This window comes from Ursus americanus, chromosome 22 (genome assembly GCF_024610735.1).
Source record: "Ursus americanus isolate L20-20 chromosome 22, mUrsAme1.1.p, whole genome shotgun sequence".
NCBI lineage: Eukaryota > Metazoa > Chordata > Mammalia > Carnivora > Ursidae > Ursus > Ursus americanus.
The window spans coordinates 5,715,195-5,737,048 of record NC_142148.1 but is presented as its reverse complement, the minus strand read 5'-3'; the positions used below and the strand labels follow the sequence as shown (position 1 = coordinate 5,737,048).

The 21,854-nt window shown below is 51.9% G+C and overlaps 1 protein-coding gene across 2 annotated transcripts in view; it reads right to left on the bottom strand.

Moving 5' to 3' along the window:
* BMP7 (bone morphogenetic protein 7) overlaps positions 1–21,854 on the bottom strand; it is an 83,503-nt gene that overhangs the window by 46,777 nt on the left and 14,872 nt on the right. For both annotated transcript variants that reach the window (XM_045808424.2, XM_045808425.2), the window contains exon 2: positions 4,218–4,410. In XM_045808424.2, coding sequence (XP_045664380.1) covers positions 4,218–4,410 — 193 coding nt within the window. The remainder of the gene's footprint in view (positions 1–4,217; positions 4,411–21,854) is intronic.

Below are 21,854 nucleotides of genomic sequence, written 5' to 3'. Positions count from 1 at the left end.
TGATGACGATGGTGGTGCTGATGGTGGTGCTGGTGATGGTGGTGCTGATGGTGGTGCTGATGATGGTGATGATGATGGTGGTGGTGATGGTGGTGGTGGTGATGGTGGTGATGGTGATGGTGGTGGTGATGGTGATGATGCAGGTGATGGCACTGATGGTGTTAGTGGTGTTGATGGTGGTCATGGTGGTGGTGATGGTGGTGATACTAATAACAGTGAACCTTTACTGAGCACTTACTATGTGCTAAGTAAGTATATTAACCCACTCTATCCTCACCACAGCCCCGGGAGGTAGATGCAATTATTACCCCCATTGCACAGAGGAGGAACCTGAGGCTCCAAGGTCACTCACTGCTTCCCAAGGCCACGCTGGTATGCAGTGTCAGGATTTGAATCCACACTCTTAATAGCCGGGTTATCCCACCTGGGGAATTACACAATAGAATCACTTTGCTTCTGGATTAAAAAACAAAACAACCCACTCAGAAAAAAATATATAAATAATTAAAAATTTTTTTTGACCTTTTAACTTCTGGAGAATGAAGGCCTTGCCTCCTTTCAAGGACAGAAAGGAAAGTTAGAAATCTAAAGACAGCAGCCCCTTCCTCTCCCTCCACTCCCTGCCTCTTTCATATACTGTCACCTCTCTGCCTGCATGTGAGCTCCTGGAGGGCAGAGCTGTGGGTCTGGTTACTTCCGCCGGTGCCCGGCACACAGAGGGACTCAGACATTTGCTAACAAGGGACCTGGTCTCCCGGCAAGCTAAATGCCCCCAGGGTCAGGAAGGCTCGCAGCCCCAGAGATGGCCTGTGGCCAAGCTGCTTCCTGGGGACAACCTATTATGACCACCCTTGCCACCTGCCAGAGAGCCGCAGACAGCTGTCCTGCCCATCCCTCTTCCAACCACAGTGACTCAGGCCTTCTCGCCTCCCTGAGGGCCTCCAGATCCACCCCATGGAGCTAAGACAGGGTCGGGGAGGCAGCAGCCTCAAACCGTGACGGGACACGTGCCCACAATGCCAGCAGGCTGACACAGGCAGAAAGACAAGCAGCTGCTGGCAGCCTGGGGGGAAGCCCAGGCTCGTGTTTCATTAAGCAAGGACCAAGTGGCTCACCCAGTCTGGGTATCATCACGTCCCTCTGTCCTCCCTACGACCCATGCTTGTCCCCGCCTTAGGACCACGGCCTTTGCCGTTCTCCTGCCACTCGCCCCGTCCCAGCCCACGCCCCATTGCCAGATCCTTCTTGTCATTCAAACACCCCCAACTCAACATGGCCATCCATGACCACTCGATTGCTTTATGAGGCCAGCTAGCCTGTTTCCTGGCTTCCTGGTTTCCTGCCCATCTTCTTCAGCCCCTGATATGGGTTGGAGTGTGTCCCCTAAAAAGATATGCTCAAGTCCCACCCCCGGTACCTGTGAGTGGGACCTTACTTGGAAAGAGGGTCTCTGCAGATTAACTTCATTAGCTAAGTAAGATGAGGTCACCCTAGAGCAGGGAGGGCCCCTAGGTTGAGATGACAGGTTTCCTTCTAAGAAGAGAGAGGAGCACAGGAGGAGGTCCCATGAAGACGCAGAGCCACGTGGCAACAGAACAAGAGAGTGGACGGACAGATTAGCTGGAAGCCAAGAGCGCCGACAACGGACAGACACCCCAGCTGGAAAAGGCAGGAAGCTGGAAAAGGCAGGAAGGACCCCCGCTCCCACCCCACCATGGTTTCAGAGGCAGCACTGCCCAGATGACACCTTGACTCTGACCTCCGAGCCTCCAGAACTGTATGAGAGCACATTTCTACTGTTTTAAGCCACACATCTCGTGGTACTTTGCAAAGCCCAGAAAGCCAGCCCTTTCCTCAGCCACCATGTCAGATGAGGCCCCTGTCCCCACAGTCCAGTTCCAAAGCCTGGCCTGTGGGTGCTCAGGGGGGTGGGATAAACTCATCGCCGGGCTCACACGTCTCTCTCCAAACGCAGTGGCCTCGGACTCCCACAAAGGAGGGCCCGTGCCTGTCACACCAGGCTTGCCGGTCTCCGTCTCGGGGCTCTGCCCAGTGCAGGGACCAGTGGGTGGCGACATCCCAGCCAACCCTGGGGACACTGCAGTGGCAGGGGCAGGCAAACGCATGCCTACCTAGGAACGCAGGAAACTCAGAAAGAGCCGCACCGGTGACACCAGCCAACCCTTGCATTCTCTTCAGCCAAACCCACTCGGAGCGGCCACATTCCTGAGGTGAAGCCTCTTGCCCCGAGACTTCTGAGGCAGGTGTGGGGAGCCTGCCAGGAGGGGTGCGGAGGGAACAGGGCTCGGCATGTGCACAAGTGGGCCGATGGAGTGCTATTGACGGATTGCCTCTGGGTACCTGCCTGGCCTCCTACGAATCAGCCTTCAGGAGAAAAGTCGAACAAAATATGTTCGGGAGTCCTGGGGGATCTGTCAGAGTCCAGAGCAAACGCGTGTCACACCCCCAAAATGAACTCGATGCTTCTTCCTATAATCGGGTCTGGGGGGCAGGGCACAGATGCCGGGGTTCACTGGGGCACTGGAGTGCCTATAGTAGGATTAGGAGGTGACTGCCAAGACTGCGTGCCATGTCCCCCACACCACACCCTCCTTCCCGGTACCCTTGCCTCTGGGAGGGTCTGCCGGCCTCTCTATAAGGTGAGTAGGGCCGTGCATGCAAGGGGGGCTCTAAAGTGCAAATGCAGTCAGCACTAAGATACCATCTGCCGCCCATCAGACTGACAAAGACCAAAACAGTTTGATCAGAGATGTTGTGAGCACATGGGAAATCAGCCTTCCCTTAGGTTGTTGGTATAAACTGACACAACCTCCAAGGACAGCCGTCCAGCAAAATCGATCAGTTACCGACTCGCGCTCCCTCGGACCCCACAATTCTATTTCCAGAGTTGTATCTGATAGACACGCGGCAGTGTGCAACAACGACGTGTCACCCGCCTGAGAATCCAGCAGGGCGGAGAGCCTCAAGGAATGGGGAGCAGAGGCTGCCTGGGGCATGGGCCCCTGGGCTCAGAGCCGCAGGGAGCCTGCCTGCTCACTGTAGCTGCTTTCTCCTGTGAACGTGACAACATGAGTTGTCTTACCGATGCAAAAATCTCTTTCCGAAAGAAATACTTTTTGTACGCCCAGGGCTCACGTCCTAAGTTGGCCACTTTCTCCCTGGGTGGTGGCAGGCAGATGACACATCCTTTGCTTTCAGCTCGTAACTCTCCCCGGAACTCTCCCAGTGTCCCAGGAGTGGCCACCTCACAGGGTTACCGTGAGCACAGAACCAGGCAACAAATGCAAAACGGTGGAAACCCCAGAAAGAGAGGCTTGGTTTTCTCGGTGTTTAAAATGACCACCAGGACTTGGTGGAGCTCGTGTAGGAGGTGGTGACAGCTTCTCTGTCCCCAGGGTGGTAACGGGTCCCTGTTCCTGCCGCAAACGCTGGGACGGTCCATCAGGAGGCGCCCACAGCACCTTCCCGCCACCAGTCACTGAGGAATGGCATCCAGCGATGCCAGGAGTTGGCCAGCCTGAGCCAGCCCATGAGCCAGCCCCTGGGCAGCCCCTGGGCAGCACAGAGGTCACAGTCACCTCTGGAAGGCACCGTGTGCTCGCTCGATTGCTCTGGACCATCTCTGAGCCTCCTGAGCTCTCAAGAGACCTCGAAAGGATCTCATGACAGTCAAATCTTTCGACATAAGATCTGGGTTCCCGACCTCGTGATTCTTAGAAGGCTGAGTTCTTTCTCTGCCTGTTTATTTCTGGGTTGGGGTTTCCATCCCATTTTATTACAAATGGCCGCCTTCACCGGTTGCCTGATGTCATTGCTGGGTTTCACAGCGAGCAACGGGAGATAGGTACACCCTCAAAAAATGTTTCTTCCTCTTCCCTATCCCCATCCCCTCTGGGCCCCTGAGCACACGCCTGACCCAGACCACCCACAAACACCCATATGGGCACACCTGGCCGTCCCCCCTCCTAACTCCGTTTGCTGATGGGGAGAGTTTTAAGAAATAGCAACACACACCATAAACTTCCTTAAAAAAAAGAGGTGCAGTGTAGAGCCTGGCACGGGGTTGGCGGCCCCCGATGGAAGCGGCCCCGCCCCGCCCCTGCCCCAGGCCCACCCCGCGCTCTGGCCACCGCCCCCGGCTCCTTTGCAGCTGCAGGCAGCTCAGCACCCTCCCAGGCACCTGTCCCAGCACCCACCTGGCCAAGTGCTCCTGCAGCACCTGGTAAACGCTGATCCGGAACGTCTCGTTGTCGAAGCGCTCCCGGATGTAGTCCTTGTAGATCCGGAACTCGGCTGCGGTCACGGCTTCCCCTTCCGGGATCTTGGACAGATCAAACCGGAACTCGCGATGGTGGTAGCGCGGGTGGAAGAACTCTTTGTCGTGCTCCACTGGAGAGGGAAGAAAGCACACACCCGCACGAGCGCTCATCAGTCACCGGCTTGCACTGTCCCGGCGCAGAGTCCGAGCACGCCTGCGGCCAGAGACCCCCGTGCTAACTGCCCCGAGAGGCACAGCTGCGGGCCGTGTGGTCACCTTGAACAACGACAGCAGTAACTCTGCATCAACCCGCTGGGCAGAGTGGGGCACTGACCCAGCCGCCCCAGAGGCCCTGGACAGACTGCGGTTCATGGGCGCTCAGGCCTGGGTTCAAATCCAAGGTCAGACATGAACTCACTAGCAGGCCTGCAGGAGGTACCAGGTAATCTATCTGGACCTCCCTTTCCTCATCTAAAAATGGGGATAGTATTCCTGCATGGGTTGTTGGGAGAGCTGAGTAACCTAACAGCAGCAGCTTAGCCTCTGGGAGGGCTCAACAACGGCGAGCTGTTAGGAGTGTAGACAGACCTCACTCTGCCTGTCACAGGGTCCCTGAGGCCCGGTGGTGTTCAGCCCTGTCTGCAGGTGGGAATCATCGTGCAGGGTTTGAAAAAATATTGATGCCCTGTGACAGTGTGAGCTGGTAAATATTTAGGAACTGGCTCTCCGGGACCTTATCTGTCGTGTTTGCCAATTTCCATCTTGGCAGATTTCCAGCTACCGACCTGAAATCACTGAAGATGGAGGTGGGAGACTGACACGAGGGGCTCCAGCACCCTGCCGTGCTCGCCCCCTTTGAGCCAACTGACTCAGTATCTTTGGGGAGGGGGCCCAGAAACCCGTACTTCTTAAAGCACCCCAGATGTTTCTAACAGCCACCAGGGTTTCCAACTACAGCCTTAGACTAAAAGCAGAAAGAGCAGTGAATGGCAAGGTGGGGGATGTGGCCTTTTAAAATGACTTCTGGGGGTGCCTGGGTGGCTCAGTCGTTAAGTGTCTCCCTTCGGCTCAGGGTGTGATCCCGGAGTCCTGCTTCTCCCTCTCCCACTCCCCCTGCTTGTGTTCGCTCTCTCGCTGGCTCTCTCTCTCTCTGTCAAATAAATAAATAAATAAATAAAATCTTTAAAAAATAAAATAAAATAAAATGACTTCTGGATAAAATAAGGCAAAGGCCTCAAGTCTTCTCCTTTATACCGGCAGTGAGACGAGACTAAGAGATTATGCCCATTTCATGAAAACTAAATGCTGAAATGGACATAAGCCCAAAAAGAGTGTTTCTGGGAGTAGGATTCCCAAGGATCATGCATCCCCTGGTCCAAAATGGAACAGGGATGAAACTGGGAGTCATCAAGTGCTGGAAAGATGCAGAATGGCCAAGTTCAGGCATCTGCAGATACCTTTCTTCTCCTCGGAGACAGAGCCCCATTTCCACTTCCTGCCTGGGAGTGGGGTGGGGGGACCAGAGACACAGGGAAAATAGAGGAGAAACATGCCCAGCTTCATCTCCAGCTTCGGCTTCCTAGGCCCTAGAGGCTCTCAGGCTGGGTCAGGGCTGCCTAGCGGCAGGCAGGACACAAACGCCTTTGAGGAAAAAGGTTCCCAACACTGGCAGCCCAAAGGCCCTTCCTACAGGCCTTCATTTATTTATTTTTTATTTTTTTAAAAAGATTTTATTTATTTATTTGACAGAGAGAAAGAGCACAAGCAGGAGGAATGGGAGAGGGAGAAGCAGGCTCTTGCTGAGCAGGGAGCCCAACGCAGGGCTCGATCCCAGGATCCTGGGATCATGACCTGAGCCAAAGGCAGACACTTAACCAACTGATCCACGCAGGCGCCCCAGGTCTTCATTTAAAAAAAAAAAAAAAAAAAAAAGCTGTTTTAACCCTTAATAATAGTTCTAAAAGACACTGTGATGAGGGCAGGAGTATTGAATTACCACTCATCAGGCTGTTCCCTGTTGGGTAGAGGGGGCAGATGAAATCCTCAAGGCCAGGGGACTCTGGCTGGGCGCAGCAGTGACCCTGCCTCGGGAGAGATCTCAGGAAGGTGACCTCTGAACTTCAGCTGCTGGAATCTTGGGCCACACGTGGAGAGCTGGCTACAGGAATGATCTCTCCAGAAACCATCCCGTGGTCCCTGCAGACCTGTCCTTGCTCTGTCCTTGACCCTTCAGCCGGAGCACTTGCCTTTGGACCCAGTCTAGGGGAAAGGCTGAGCTGGGGGACAAAGAATGCTGATGGGGGCATGACCAGGCCCCCACTCTGATTTAGGCAGAAGGCGGGCAGGGAAGGGGTCTCTGTGGCTGCCTCTAGGAAGTACAGCCCATGGGGAATCCAGTGAGCCTCAGGAGGGGGCCTCAAAGCAATGGGGCAGAGTGAAGAACCTGGCCTCTGTCACTGTGGGATGCCCAGAGCCAGGCCCCTGTCATCCTTCTAGCCTATTTAACCTTCAGGCCACCCTAGGAGATGAGCACAATGCCACGTTGGCAGGCGACGTACCTAAGACCAAGAGGTGCTCAGTGGCCCGCCCCGGGCCAGACAGCTGGGCCTCAGACCCAGGCCCCACCAAATCTCAGCCACGCATCTCAGTGGCCGAGCCAGCAGCTCTGCAGGAGCCGTTCTCAGGCTTGTCGGGAGCTTCCTCCCTGCATGGCAGCACGCATACGCAAACTGCGGGTGTCGGTTCTGCGCCTTGTCACAGGGAACCTCCCTGTGGGGCCCCCTCCCACATCAAGAAACAGAACGTCGCCAGCACCCCCATCCTCTCCCCCAGCTTCTCAAGCCTCAGGTTGGTTTTGCTCATTTCAGAATATCATAAACAGGAAATAATACGGTACACATTCTTTTGTACGTGGCTTCTTTAATTTGTAGTATTCCTGTGGTTCACCCACGTGCCTGTGGGTGTCCATCCACCCTTGGTGCTGTATAATATCCCACGCCGGGATGACACCACGACTCACATATCCTTCCGCAGTTCATAGGCATTCGGGTCATTTCCAGTTTGGGGCTCTCAGAGCAGTGCATTCTGGTACCCGTGTTCCCTGTGTCCTGGTGAAGGTGGGGAGGCACGCCCAGAAGTGGAATTGTGTGTGTTCACCTACAGTCATATCACTGAGCTGTTCTCCCCAAGCATCGCCCTGGGAGCCCTTTACAGAGTGTGCTGGGAGGAGGGGGAGAAACACAACTCCATCCTATTAAGGAGACGGGCACATTCCGGGGGCCCCTCAAGGGTTTTTTTGCAGGGGACTGGCTGGGGCGGTAAGGCAGCCACCCCTGGAGAGCAGCCCCCCACCCCAGCGAGCAGTCCCATCTGTGCATCCATGCAGCCCCCAGCCGGGCCCCCTCACTGAGTGAGCTGCCAGTGAACACGGCCGAGCTGCCCCCCAGCCCTGCCACCCCACCCGACCTGAGGTCACCGAAGACCATCTCGTGACTAAATGGAAAGGCTGTTTTATGGCCATGATCTTGCCAGACTTCCAGGTAATAGCATGCAACACTTCGTTCTTCCTATCTTCGAACACCTTGTCTTCCTGTGGCTCCTTTCACTGTGAACTGCTAGCTTTTTCCCCAACTTTCTGGCCACTCCTTGAAACATCCTCTTAGACAGTCTCATTAAAGTCCCTGGAACTCTGGAAGAAGACGGGATCATTCCACAGGCCACCCCCCTCCCCACATGCTGATAGGCCGCACAAAGTCTACATTTCCAACCATCTGCCTCAGTCCTCCCCCAGTGGGGTGCAGAAACCCCCCGTGTACAATGAAGAGGGCTAAGGAACCCAGAAGTACAAAAAGGCATGTTCATGGAGCCCTTGCTCTGGGTTGGGTCCTGCTCTGAGCACTCTCAGCCCGGTAAGGCGGGATTGATCCCCATTTCACACATGAGGAACCTGAGGCGTGGGGAGGCAGGTGACTTGCCCAAGGTCACAAGTTTAGTGAGTGGCTGGGCTCCAAAGCTTACGCTCTTGACCTTTACACCTTCTGGAGCCAGGGGCGCTCAGCTCGAATCCGTGTCCTTACCAGCTCTGTGGTCTTGGCCAGTTACTTAACCTCTGCGTGCCTCCCCTCGCCCCAGGATAATGACAATGGCCCTTTCTCTGTACAGAGTCAGCACTTAACAGCAATGTGAGTTCACCTTTGCCATTGTCAGGGGGCCTCTCAAACAATGAGGCAGGAGAATGCCTATCAGTACAGAAGAAGCCTTATGCACGGGTGGGTATCTGTATAGTTTGGCTACGACAACTGTATTTGAAAAATATCGCAGTCAGACCAAACACTAAAGAAATGTTTGAAGGAGCACGACATCAACACAGGTGCAACCATTAAAGTCACACCCAGTGAAAAAGGAAAACACCGATACATAATCACAAGAATAAACCTGTTGCAGCAGGTGGATATGTAACTTCTTAACTGTATAAAATAAAATGTATCTTAACTGTTAACACAGCTAAGATACAGGGTTATAAGGTTTCTTTTGTTAAAAAGGTCATATGCATAGTGTTCAGCTACATTTCTTGCAAACATTTGCAGGCTCTCCGGGACAGCTTTCCGTGTGGATTGCCTTCATTAATTATTTTAAGACAATGAGCAGTATGAACCACGTCGACCTTCTGCTCTTCCTGAAACCACATCACCATGGGCTCTAAAAATAATTTTGTCATTTATCAAAGACAGTCATTTCTTAAAAAGAGCCGTTCATAATTCAAAGTCCAAACCAAATTCCAAATCTCATCTCTCCGAGGCTTCCATCTTATACAGAAGCCACTCCACGCCACGGAATCCACACCATTTCAAGCTCAGGGGTCAAGGCGATTCAACTGTCACCACTAAAGCAGATAGAAGCATGTACTTTTAGGGAGAAAATACAGCTTTACACTTCTTTCTTACATTACCATACCTGATTACCCAGGACTTGGGTTTTTAAATAACTGTCTAGAGTTGGTATCTCCCTTTGTCCATAAACAGCAGCTTTCTAAAGGCAACCCAGACCCTAGGAATCCAGCTTTTTCTGCACCGCCCTTAACATTCCAGCACCCCACCGGCTAAGAGAGCTCACAGGCATTAACGAAGACTTTCATCTTCAAAAGATTAAAAGGGCCCAAATCCCCGAGACCAAAAGATAAGTCCAAAGAAAATGGATTCCGGAAAACACCATCCTGACAGCAACCAGCCCCGTGACTGTCCCCAAAGCCGATTCTAGTGTCCTTTTACAAAAGCCTGGAATAATAACCCCAAAGCTGGTCCTGGGAGGGGTCATTCTGGGTTGGAGGGTGTCCATAAAGGGTAGAGGCAGGTGGGAGCCGGAAGCCACCCACCTGGGCGTCCCCTCTCATGACCCACGGATACACCAGGGGAGACCCCTCTGCCCCATGTACAAGCCTGTTCCCCTGCTTCCCCCAGAGGAGTTCTGCCTCCTCTCAGTATCTGGGCTCCTCCTCCCACTGACATTACACAAAAGGGACAGGCATACCTCTCACTAAGTTAGTGTCCTCTGAACAAAGGGGTATGATATCCAACGGAACTTGCCCTATAGACCAAGGCCAGCATGTATTTAAACAGTACCTAAGCGTAGGTATTGAGAGCCATGCTTTGTAGAATTGTATTTAATGCTGAAAAACGAGGGGCATGGAACCCCCAATATATTTATACTTATGTCCATACATAATAATACACCCTAGAATACAATAAATTCTTCCAAGTGCAAGAAAACAGACTGAGAAGGTATCATACTTCCCTCGCCCGCCCGCTGGGTGGGCAAAGTGGCTGCAAGGACCGCTCACTGTGATGTCACAAGTGGGTGCTGTGACTGTACCATCTCTTTCTCTTGGAAAGCCTCACTGGGCCTGTCCCAGTCAAGCCATGTGGTCCTAAGGGAGCTGCCATCCTGTCCCATGACCCCTTTCTGCAGAGTTGAGGGATGGGAGAGAAAAAGCCCCAAGCTGGGCCAAACATGGGATGTTTTTTATTTTCCTGGAACCTGGTGGGAAAGAGCCCCTGTTTGTCTTTTCTGCCTTGAACTCTAAGGCTGTAAGTCAGCACTGCGGGCAGCCCCGCGCCACTGCTGTGCAGAGGAAGCTGGTCTCTGAGAAGGAAGATGCCAGGCAGGGGGCGCAGACATCAGCCTTGAGGAGGAAGCCTTTCAGGTGTGATCCTTTGGTCTGGTGATGCCCATCCTTCCTGAAGTTTGGGGTTTCAGTTCTTCCAGTCTGTGACTTCTGTGGAGACCCCTCAAACAAGCCCCCTTTAAGTTAACTGCAGTCAGCTTTTGCAACTTGACAGTTCGCAACCTCCCATTTGCAACCAAAGCAGTTCTGCACAAAATCAGCATGAGCCCAGTTATATTCCACACCCAGAAGTGGACGGGCGGGGAAACGCCCAGGTAAGAGTGGTTATCTCCACGTGACCATTTCCTATGAAAGCCGCATTCTTTAGACTTGGATAATTTCCAAACAAAGATGACCCCTCGATCTAGCTCCATACAAGCAGGAGCACTGACCGACCCAATCGTGAACCCCCAGTGCCCGCACAGCCTGACACATAGCAGGGCTCCATAAGTCTATTGGATTGAATATATTACTCTTCGTGCAATTTCCTTCTAGTGTTTAAATAGCATGCAGAGAGTAAAGCATACAGATCACAAGTGTTCCCAAAGCTCGATTCCCTTTCTCAACACAAACACACCCAGAGCGGAAAATAGTACCTTCATTCCTCGGACCAAAGATATCTCCACGGGCCCCCTCGTGGACACCAGCCCCTCCTCCCCAAAGGTGACCGACCATCCCAATGCCCGCCACCGCGGACGCAGTCTGCCTGCTGGGTGCTCACCCTTCTGTGTCTGAGTCGCTGTGGTTGCGGGTAGTGCTGAATCATTCCTTTCCAATGCCGTATAGAACCCTGTTGCGTGAACAGGCCACAGTCCTTTCTTGGATAGGCCTTTGGATAGTTTCCAGTTTGGGACTGTTGTAAACCGTGCTATGAGGAACGTCCTTGTCCACGCCTTTTGGTGAACACTTTCTGTTGGGTAAACACGTTGAAGCAGGACTGCTGGTCAGAGGGCAGGAGCGTGGCTATCTTTAGTACATGCATCTGACTGTTTCCATGTCAAGAATTCAGGGGTAACAGGGAATGGGGCCCAAGGAGACACAGTCCCTAAAGGGACAGTTCAATTTAGTTTATTTTAGGAAACCCCAGTGCCTTTGTTTAGGTATGAGGGAGTTCTTCATGGGAAAGATGTTGAATGCAGTCTTGAGGAAGGATGGAGGTTGACCAGCCCCGGAGAAAAGGCAGAGGAAACAGACTGGTCCAAAGAGCTCCAGTTATGAACCTCTTTCATGAGGATGAGGCTCTGAGAACCAAGTGAACCAACCAAAGTTCACAATATAACCAGAAGCTAGAACTGAGCTCTCAAAGACCCATGACTGCTTAAGACCCCATGTCCCAGAACCTCCCCCCATCCTGATTTAATTCCAAAACTTCCAACCCAGGCTTCCTTTCTTTCCTACAGGGATGCAATTCATCCAGAAGGTTCTGGCACATGCCAGAATTCACTGGAGCTGACTGTGACCAAGGCAGCTGTCGGAAGGCAATTTATGGCCCCGCAGCTTTGGGGATGTGAACCTCGATGATGGCTCTTCATTCATTCAAAGATTTACATGGCGAGATGAAGGAGCTTGAAAAAAGCTGCTAGGGGCATGCCATAAATTGGAAGCTCTGGAAAACGGACCAGACATGCCCAACTACTCTAACAGGAAAATGTTCTCTCGGGAACACAAGGGTTGACCTACTCTGCTGCACAGCTGATACAGAAGAGAGGACACTGTCCTAAACCCACAGGAAAGGAATATCACAGAAGAGTCTAAAACGATCCATGCTCCCAAGAATATACCTCCATGTGTCCTCACACCCCAGCGTGCTCGTTCGACAAGCACTTCTTGACCACCCCAGCGAGGTGCGAGAGCCCTCCGTCCTTTTGCGGTGGGACAAAGATGGATAAAAGCCCAGTCAGACTGCAGCTCTGGGGATGCCTGGGTGGCTCAGTTGGTTAAGTATCTCCCAGGGTCCTGGGATCAAGTCCCACATCAGGCTGCTTGCTCAGTAGGAAGCCTGCTTCTCCCTCTGCCTGCTGCTCCCCCTGCTTGTGTATTCTCTTTCTCTCTCTCTGGCAAATAAATAAATAAAATCTTCAAAAAAAAAAAAAGAGAGAGAGAGAGAGAGAGAGAGAGAGAGAGAGATTGCAGCTCTGTCACCTGCCTGACCCCTGAGCTGGCTAATGGCTACCGTTTTTTCAATTGGATTCTTAACTGTGGTACAATATGCAAAAGATTTACCATCTTAACCATTTTGTGTATCGTTCAGTCATGTTAAATACATTCACAGTGCTGTGCAACCAATATCCAGAACTCTTTTAATCTTGCAAAACTGGAAGATGCATTAAACAAGGCCCCCCGTTCTCTACCCCCAGCCCCTGGCACCCACAATTCTGCTTTCTGTCTCTATGAATTCGACTCCTCTAGGGACCTTCTACCAAAGGAATTTACAGTACTGGTCTTTTCGTGTCTGGCTTATTTCACGGAGCAGCGTGTCCTCCAGGTTCATCCACATGGGAGCAGGAGTCAGGATTCCCTTCCTTTTCAAGGCTGAATCGTATTCCATCGTGCATACAGACCGTGTTTTGTTTATCTGTTAATCTCTTGATGGACACTCAGGTTGCCTCTACCTTTTGGTTACTGTAGATAACACTCCTATGAACGTGGTGAGGCAAATATCTCCTTAAAGTCCTGCTGCTTTCAACTCTTATGGGTATGAATCTAGAAGTGGGACTGCTGGACCATATGGTCATTCTATTTTTAATCTGTTTTCCCCAGAGGCTGCACCATTTTACAGCCCCCCAATGGTACTCAAGGCTCCAATATTTCCACATCCTCCCCAAAAAGTGTTGACCTGTTATTTTGTGATGTTTGGTGTGGTTTTGAGAGTAGCCACCTGAACGGGAGTGAGGGGGACAGTCGCAATTATAGAGGCCCTCCCACTGTCCTGGATGTCTCATCACATGCGTCACACACAGCATCTCACTGAATCCTTATAAAAATCCTACTCTGAGGTAGGCACATGAATCGTGTCCATTTTACAGATGGGGACACTGAGGCTCCGAGACATAACGTCACTTCCCCATGGCCACACGGCTGGTCTGAACACCTACACGGTCTTCACCGCGCAGCCATGCTGACTCTCTCCCTGACACTGGACACCGCTGCCAACTTCCTAGCCATGGAGATAATCAAATAAGACAACTCGAAGTCGCGAAAGCTCTTGGCACCCACGTGAACGCAGCAGTGATCTCCTTCAAAGCTGCACTCAGAGAGTGAGGAGGTCCACGTTCGACTCAGGTCCCTCTCTGCTTTGTAAGTTTTGCTCCTGCCCAAGGCCAGAGTTGCACTGGAGAGAGGGTGACAGCTTGAAGACGGCATAGCATTAATCTGTCTCCCCATCCTCCCCCTCCAGCCCCCCATATCGGGGTGGGGGGCAGGGCCCTGCCTGGCGGAGGGCACACAAGCAGCATTGTCTCCCTGCCCCTGGACTGCTGCTTCAACTCTCGAACTTTCCACCAAATACTTGGGCTGCCAACAAGACCACCTGGAGTCCCAGCGCCGGGCGCTCCGAGAGGGTCTTCGGAGACACTGCCTCCTTGTTAGATGTCCAGAGACGCAGGCGCGGAGGCGAGGCGGCTGGCAGGCCAGGCATTTGTCATCGGTGCCGCGGCACAGATGTGGGGTGGGGGTGGGGCAGGGGAATTACTGTACCACAAGATTAAACACTTCAGTGTCAGCATGTGCGCAGAATTGCTCGAACAATGTTATCATTGTGAATTGAATGGACCAAAGGGTTTAGGGGATGGGGTGGAGAGAGGGAAAAAAGATGGGTTTAATTATCTCTAGGGCTGAAGCCAGTTGTTTGCCTAAAAAGACCCAGACGCTGGTAGAGCTGAAAAGAAAAATGGGCTGTAAGCATATGTCGACCTCTCTGCCATCAACCGAGGCAGCCATCCCTCCTTCATGGGCGCCCCATCTCCGTGGAGGGAGGAACCCTGCCCCCAGGGATCCCTGGGTCCCAATCCCATCCTCGACCAGCTGCAAATAAGGGAAAAGAATGGAAACTAGCTACTATTCTCAGTTCAACTAGTAATTCTCAACCAGGGATGATTCTGGCCTCCCCCCCAAACCCCACCAAGGGATATTGGGTAATGCCTGGATTCATTTTTGTTTGCTGCAGCTTGGGGGGGGGTGTGCTACTGGCGTCTAGTGGGTGGAGGCCAGGCACATTGCTAAACATCCTGAAAAGCACAGGGCAGCCCCCCGCCCACAGGGAATGGTCCAGCCCCAACTGTCAGTCACGCCAACTTGAGAATCCCTGAGCAAACAGACAGATAAACCTCAAGAGTCTGGGAACCTGGGTTTTGGCCCCATCTGGGCTCTCAGTGAGGTGGGTGGGACCCCAGGCTCACGGGGCCTCGGTTCTTTCCTCTGTAACAAAGGGATGGATTTAACTGGTCTTGCCCCCTCCCTGCGCTTCTATTAGGTTGTACCATAGAAAGTTGCTAACATACTACTAATTTTGACCTATAGATGGTTCAGCCTCATACCTCCAAACCTGGACGCCACATCTGTGCCTCTGGTATGACAGCCACGAACCACATATGTCTACTGAGCGCTTGAGACGCGGCTGGGGTGGCTGGGAAGGGAATGTTTCCATTTATTCTGGTGTAATTAATCTGAATCTAAATGGCCACATGAAGTTAGTGGCTCCTGTATTGGACAGCACAGACACAGAACCTTTCCATCGTGGCAGAAAGGTCTATCGAAACTTAGAGCAATGCTCTATCGTATCCGTGTGCTGGCTTCTTAGAGCAACAAGATGACAGGCAGAGCTTATTGCAAACCAGAGTCTGAATACAGGTTCTCAGAGGCACAAGGGGAGGGGGGACAAGGGGAAGGCGGAAGCCCCTTCCCCCCTCCCCCTCCCCCCACCAAAGACATCCCCATTGTGAGAACTGCCATGGAAGCAGGGAGCATTTAATCCTGGGGCTGCGCGTGAGGCCTCGATGGAGGCTGGTGGCTCCGTGGCTCTCGGTTCTGTCTGTGAACAGGCATGACGATCCCCTGCTCTGGTCACAGGACCACCGGGAACCTGTCACTTGGTAAGTGACACCGCACTGGATAATCATCAGACATGCCAAGTTCAGGAACACGGACCAGGGGCTCTGCTCCCGGCACCCCAGCCCCTTCCCTCCTGCTGAGCTGGGCTCCGCGTGATGGTCACAGCCCCACAGAGCCCCACAGAGTCTCTTAACGTCCCCTCCCCACCAGCCCATTCCGTTTCCCCCCTAGAACTTAACTGCTCGGATTATTGTACTGATTGGCCTGCTGACCTGTCTATGACCTGTCTTCTCTCCTGGATTTTAACCCCAGGAGTACACACACTGAGCAAGGGCACCGAACAAAGCAGGTTTCAACCGTGGCGCGAGGCCGGGGTGTGAGTACTGGCTCCACTCCCACCGGGGGGCTTAGCAAGTCACTTCTCATCTGTAAAATGGGAGGATGAAAATACTTACTTCATCGGGTCACTGTTGGATTGAAACAGACCAGGGATTTGCAAACTCCAGAGTGCTCCAGAATCATCTGGGAGCTCGTTAACACAGAGACCACTGGGCTGACAATCAGCACTTTTAATTCAGGGGGTCTGGGATGGAGCCTAAGAACCGGCATTTCTAACACATTCGCAGGAGATGCTGGCAGTCTGGGGACCCCACTTTGAGAACCGTTAGCATAGAGGCTGTCTGTGGCATGCAGGCACACAGGGAGGTCCTGAACGATGTTAGCTGTCACTATTTTGTGGTTCTCCACTGTTCCATCTGCTGTACCCACTTGCCTGGCACTTGGCAGGGTCTCAAGTATCTTAGTGAAGAGTCTCCAGAAACTTCCCCCACGGAGCCCTTGCCTCACTCAGCTCAAGAAGCAGTAGCAAGCTGGGGCTCGGGTGGGCCATGGGCCCTGACGGCCTGGGCTGGAACACGGGCTCTGCCGATCGCCAGCAGGGACTCAGGACAAGTTAACCCATCTCTGGGAGGCTCAGCTTCCCCCTTCTATAAAGTGGAGACAGGAAGGGGCCTCCAGTTATGGGCCCTTCTGAGAATTCGAGGACGCAGAGCCGGCCCAGAGCAGATCCCAGGAGCGGCCGGCGGTGGGGAGAGGAGCTGCTGCGGGACAGGAGGGTGCCTCTCCAGACCTTCCCCCAGAGCAGCCAGAGACTCCTGGGTCAGCTGGGCAGGCACAGCTGGTTTAAGGTATTTTAGAAGCAAATCAAATCAAATGAGAATTTATAATCCTTCCTGAGGTCTGGGTTCCATCAACCCAAACTCATTAGGCCCTGGCCGTGCAGGTGCAGCTCAGAAAGAGATTGTGCCGCATTTCCTTCGTGCTGGGCTCCCGTCTCCCTTTCAAAATAAGAGTCTCTCCAAAGCCCTGTACTCCCAAAACACCGCAGAGCTATCTGCACTCCTGCATACAGGATGGTGTGAAGGGTGCAAAGCCTGCCTCAGGGGCTGGTGGGGGAGGGGGGCTGGAAAACAGCAATCCTCGACAGCCTGACCCATTTGATAGTCACATTTGTGAGTTATTTTTAAGTTCATTTATTTTTAAGTAATCTCTGCACCCAACGAGGGGCTCAAACTCATGACTCTGAGATCAAGAGTCGCAGGCTTTATCGACTGAGCCAGCCAGGCGCCCCGATATTCCTATTTTCAACAAGCTGAACTTGGAGTCTCAAGCTGAATTACCAAAACATCCTCAAAACTGCACTGTTGTCCTCTGAACCCGTTTCTGGCAAGGGAAGGAGAATCCACCATCAAACCAAAGAATGGCTTTGAAAGCCGTGGCACGTGATCAGTAGAGGTGTGAACGGCTTGCAAAGCGAGTCTCCGGCTGACACGAAACAGTGAGTGCTAAATGGGGTCATAGTACAAATCACTGGAAATGATGAGTAGTGATTTCAGAGAATTCCTATATGATTAAATTTATAGAAAGCTTAAAGACAGGCGAGAACTAATCTAGGCCACTGGAAGTAAGGACAGCGGTCACCCTTCGGGAAGAGCGCCGGGGGGTCTGGGAGCCGATCGTGTTCTAGGTCTTGGTTCGTGCGCCGTTCTGTACCCATTGACACATCAATAAACAGTGTTCGTAGTAAATGTTGGCTGGTTTTACCCACCTTCAGCTCAACACAGGAAGTATTTGTCACCATATCTGCTCTACTGTAAGACGTGTGATCAATGTCATGGCAGCTCTTGGGCGAAAAGCACCTTTATCAGTTTTAAGACATTTTGGCTTCAGAAGCAGGGATCATCAAAGAAATGGGGGATGATGCCGAAAGCAGACGGTTATGTGGCCTCCTCCTGCCCTCGCAGATGACCTGCCCATTAGCAAAGCTGTTTACTAACCTGCTCCACACCCATCTTTCCAGCCTGAGGAGCACTTTAGGGTCAAGTTTAAGAGTCAGGGCTCAGCAAGCAGACCTCCAAATTTAAATTCACTTCCTGGCTGTGTATCCTGGGCCAGTGACTTACTTCTCTGTGCTCGGTTTTCTGGTCTATAAAATAGGGAGGATAAGAATGGCCCCCACCTGAAATGGTTGCCATGAAATTTCATTAAGTTAATTTAGGTAAAGAGAATGAAGGATGCTTGGCACACAGTAAGCCTCTGACAAATGTTACCTACTTAAATTATTATCATGATGGCTAACACAGCTCTAACTGAATAGTTGTTATACCCCCAAGCCCCCGACCCAGCCACAAGGGACTAGAACCTGACTCCCAGCAACCTTATTTATATAGCGTGATCCACCTTCTAGACCCAAATGATGCATGCATGAACATGTGATTCAAGGTACCTAAGAGTGTCTCCCCAGAAATTTTACTTGGGTGCAGTAGGTCAATCATGTCATCAAGAACCCGAGTTTCTTCTGTTTCTTTGCTCTGCCATTGTCTGCATGTTGATACTTAATCCTTAGGCCTATTGCCTCATGGTCAAAAGATGGCTGCCATGACTCCAAACATCACATCTTCACAGAACCACATTCAAGGCAGGAAAAAAAAGAAGAGTACAGAGAGTTCTGTTTGCTCAGCTGTCATTCATCTGAAAGCAAAATATTTTTCAGAAGAACCACCTCCTATCCCATTCCTCCCCTAGCAAATTTCCTCTTGTGTCTCACTGGTTAGGACAGCATCCTGTGGCCATTCCAACCTGCTATGGAAGTTGGGAAAGCAAGTATGTGGCTAGCCAGATAGTTGTAATTACAGTGTGCAGTGGGTGGCCTTTTTTCTCCCAATCAGCAGGGGAACAGAGGAACCCAGTGAGGCAGAGAAGCAGGAGGGGCTGTTCAATGACAGATGAGGGATGCAGAGAGAATACTACTTGGGTTTTCTACGGACCTGCAAGTTACGGGATGTTCTTTCCTCAGGCTTGAGGATGCATTGATTTCCTTCTTCTCTTTCTTTCTTTCTTTCTTTCTTTCTTTCTTTCTTTCTTTCCTTTTTTTTTTTTTATCATTTAAGCTAATTTGAATAGATTTATTTTGCCTGCAACCGAAGAATTCTGTTACATGTCCTTTTCTTGACACCACACACACACTGCCCAAAAATAATCCCTGAAAATACCTTCTACCTCCCTTTCCTCTGATCATCAATTCTAACTGGTGAACCTAAGGGTGCACTCAGACCCTCGCACCTTACTCTCCTGCAAACCAGCAGAAGCGACCGAGGTGCCCAGAGCCCACCTCCTGGAAAGAGTTGCTTCAGGCGCTCAGCATACACACCAGATTCCACCAGGACAGGCAGGTCTTCCGTCCAAGCAGCTCTCCACCCTTGGCTAGCAAACAATGGGACACAGATTCTTACGATGCTTTGAGTATCTTGTTCTATTTGTCCTCTACCCTGAGGGAAACGGGAGCCACCTGTCCTACAAGCAGAACTCAGACCAAGCCCCAGCCTGGCCTCTGCTTCCTCCCAGGACACAATGACTCCTGACCTTCTCGGGTCTTTTCAAACACTTTGGCCCCTTGTCTAAGGAGATCAGGAGGGTTGAACTGATAGTTTGATTTCCGAAAACAATCGGCTGTTGCCTAAAGTCCTATGAGGACTACAGTTGTACTGACTTATAGGTTTGAGTTTAGAAAGAAGTTCAAGTCTCTCCATGGGCTGCAGAGGGTCCGAACTCATGTCAGCATGCCACCAACCTTCCGCTTACATACAAGCGCCACACTATTATTTGGAGAGCAGAAACTAGCTTAGGGCCTCCATCTGTCACGCAGAGGAGCACAATCCCGTGTGCAAATAACTTACATAAATCCAACTATATAGTACATAGGCAACGACAACAAAGAGAAACGATTTAAATAATTCGAATGTGGCTACCCAACAACCACTTCCAATCCACTTTTCCCTCACCCACCTCCAACTGTGCGGCCAGAGGCCAGTTTCATACCTTCCCACTCTCCCTGGCAGAAAGAGCTGGCCTTATGAACCAGCTGAGCTCATGGGACTTAAGGAGTTTTCTAGAGACTTATAGGAAATGAAGAGCTAAGCAAGTAAGGAGAGCTCTTTGAGCCCACCCCCCTTCTCCTGCCTTGAACATGAGATTGTGTGAGGATGTGACGTCTGGGGCTCTAGCAGCCATCTTGTAACTGTGAGGTAACAGGCATGAGGAATTCGAGCATGGTGAAGGTCAGGTATACATTTCATGTACACCTGAATGATATCACTGGGCTGCTACCCCAAACTTGGAATCACCTCCCTGAATTCTTGCTGTTATGGGAGATAATATGTTTTTAATGCTGAAGCCACTGTTAGGCAGGTGTTCTGTGACTTAGAGCAAGTCCTAAATGAGACATCATTCTTCTCCACTGAAGCAGTGAGCAGGCATTGGGAGGCATATACCTCGCAGCATCTGCTGTCCTTGAGGGTGATGCTAGTGGTTAGACATAAGTATTTGGGTCCACTATGGGCTGTGAACCTCAACCAAGCATTTCACCTCATGTGCAGGGGAAGCAGCAGCAATGTGCCTCACCACAGAAGGAGAACGGGCTCCAGGTCTTTGCACACACAGAGTGTGTCTATCTCCAGCATGGCTGCTTAAGGGATTTCAAGGGTAATTTTCACTCTGCTCAACTTCTGTCCACTGCCTTCAGCCTGGCTCCCACGGAACAGGTGATTGCAACATCACACTTTTTTTCAAATGCCCAGGCCTCTTGTCAAAATCTGTAACGGGGGGGGGGGGGGACCTGAGTAGCTCTGTGGTTGAGCGTCTGGCTCTTGATTTCGGCTCAGGTCATGATCTCAGGGTGTGGGATCAACCCAACCCCGCGTTGGGTTCCAGCTCAGTGGGAAGTCTGCTTGAGGATTCTCTCTCTCTCTCCCTCTGCCTCTCCCCCAACTCGTGCTCTCTCTCCTTCTCTTCTCTCTTTCTCTCAAATAAAAAAAAATAAATCTTTGGGGGCACCTGGGTGGCTCAGTCATTAAGCACCCGCCTTTGGCTCAGGTCATGATCTCAGGGTCCTGGGATTGGGCCCCGGTTGGGCTCCCTGCTCAGCGGGGAGTCTGCTTCTCCCTCTGCCCCTCCCCCAACTCATGCTCACTCTCTCTCTCTCTCCTCTCAAATAAATAAAATCTTAAAATAAATAAATAAATCTTTTTTAAAAAATCTGTAATGAGAGTTGAGTAAAAAAACATAAAAATAATTTTTAAAATGTGAAGTCACCTAGAGCAATGCAGTTTTGGATATGAGGGCCCAGGCGGGGTTGGGAGAAGGAGTCACAGGCACCCCCAGAGAGCTGCAGCTGGCAGCCCGGTCAGCACATCAGGGGCTAGCCCATCACCATGTTCACAGAAGGACCTAGAAGAGACTCTGCAGGAGACAGGGCTCCAAAGGCAGCCCCAGGAGGGGTCCCCGTTTGCTGAGAGCTCCCTGTGACTATCTGGCGGGGTCCCACAGGCTCTGAGCTCTGAGCCACCCCATCTTACAGGGAAACTGCTAGGGACTGAATTGTGCCCCCCAAATTCACCTGCTGTAGCCCTAACCCCAAAACGATGCAATTAAGAGATGGGTCTTCAGGAGATACGAGGTTTAGACGCGATCATGAGGGTAGGGGCCCCCTGCGGGAGTTAGTGTCCCCACAAGAAGGGGAAGGGATGGGAGCTCTGGCTCCCAGCGTTGTGAGGATGCTTGCAGCGGGTCGTCTACAAGCCAGGGTGACAGACGGAACCCAACCAGGCCGGCAGGCTCATGTCGGACCTCCAGCCTCCAGCACTGGGGAAAATAAATGTCTGTGCTTTAAGCCCCCAGTGTAGGGCACTCTGTTCTGGCCCAAGCTGACTAAGGCAGAAACTGAGGCCCTGAGCACTGGCATGTTTCCAGTGACCCGCCTGAGGTCACACACCACGGGGCTGGGACTCGAGGCTGGACAGACCTGCTGTC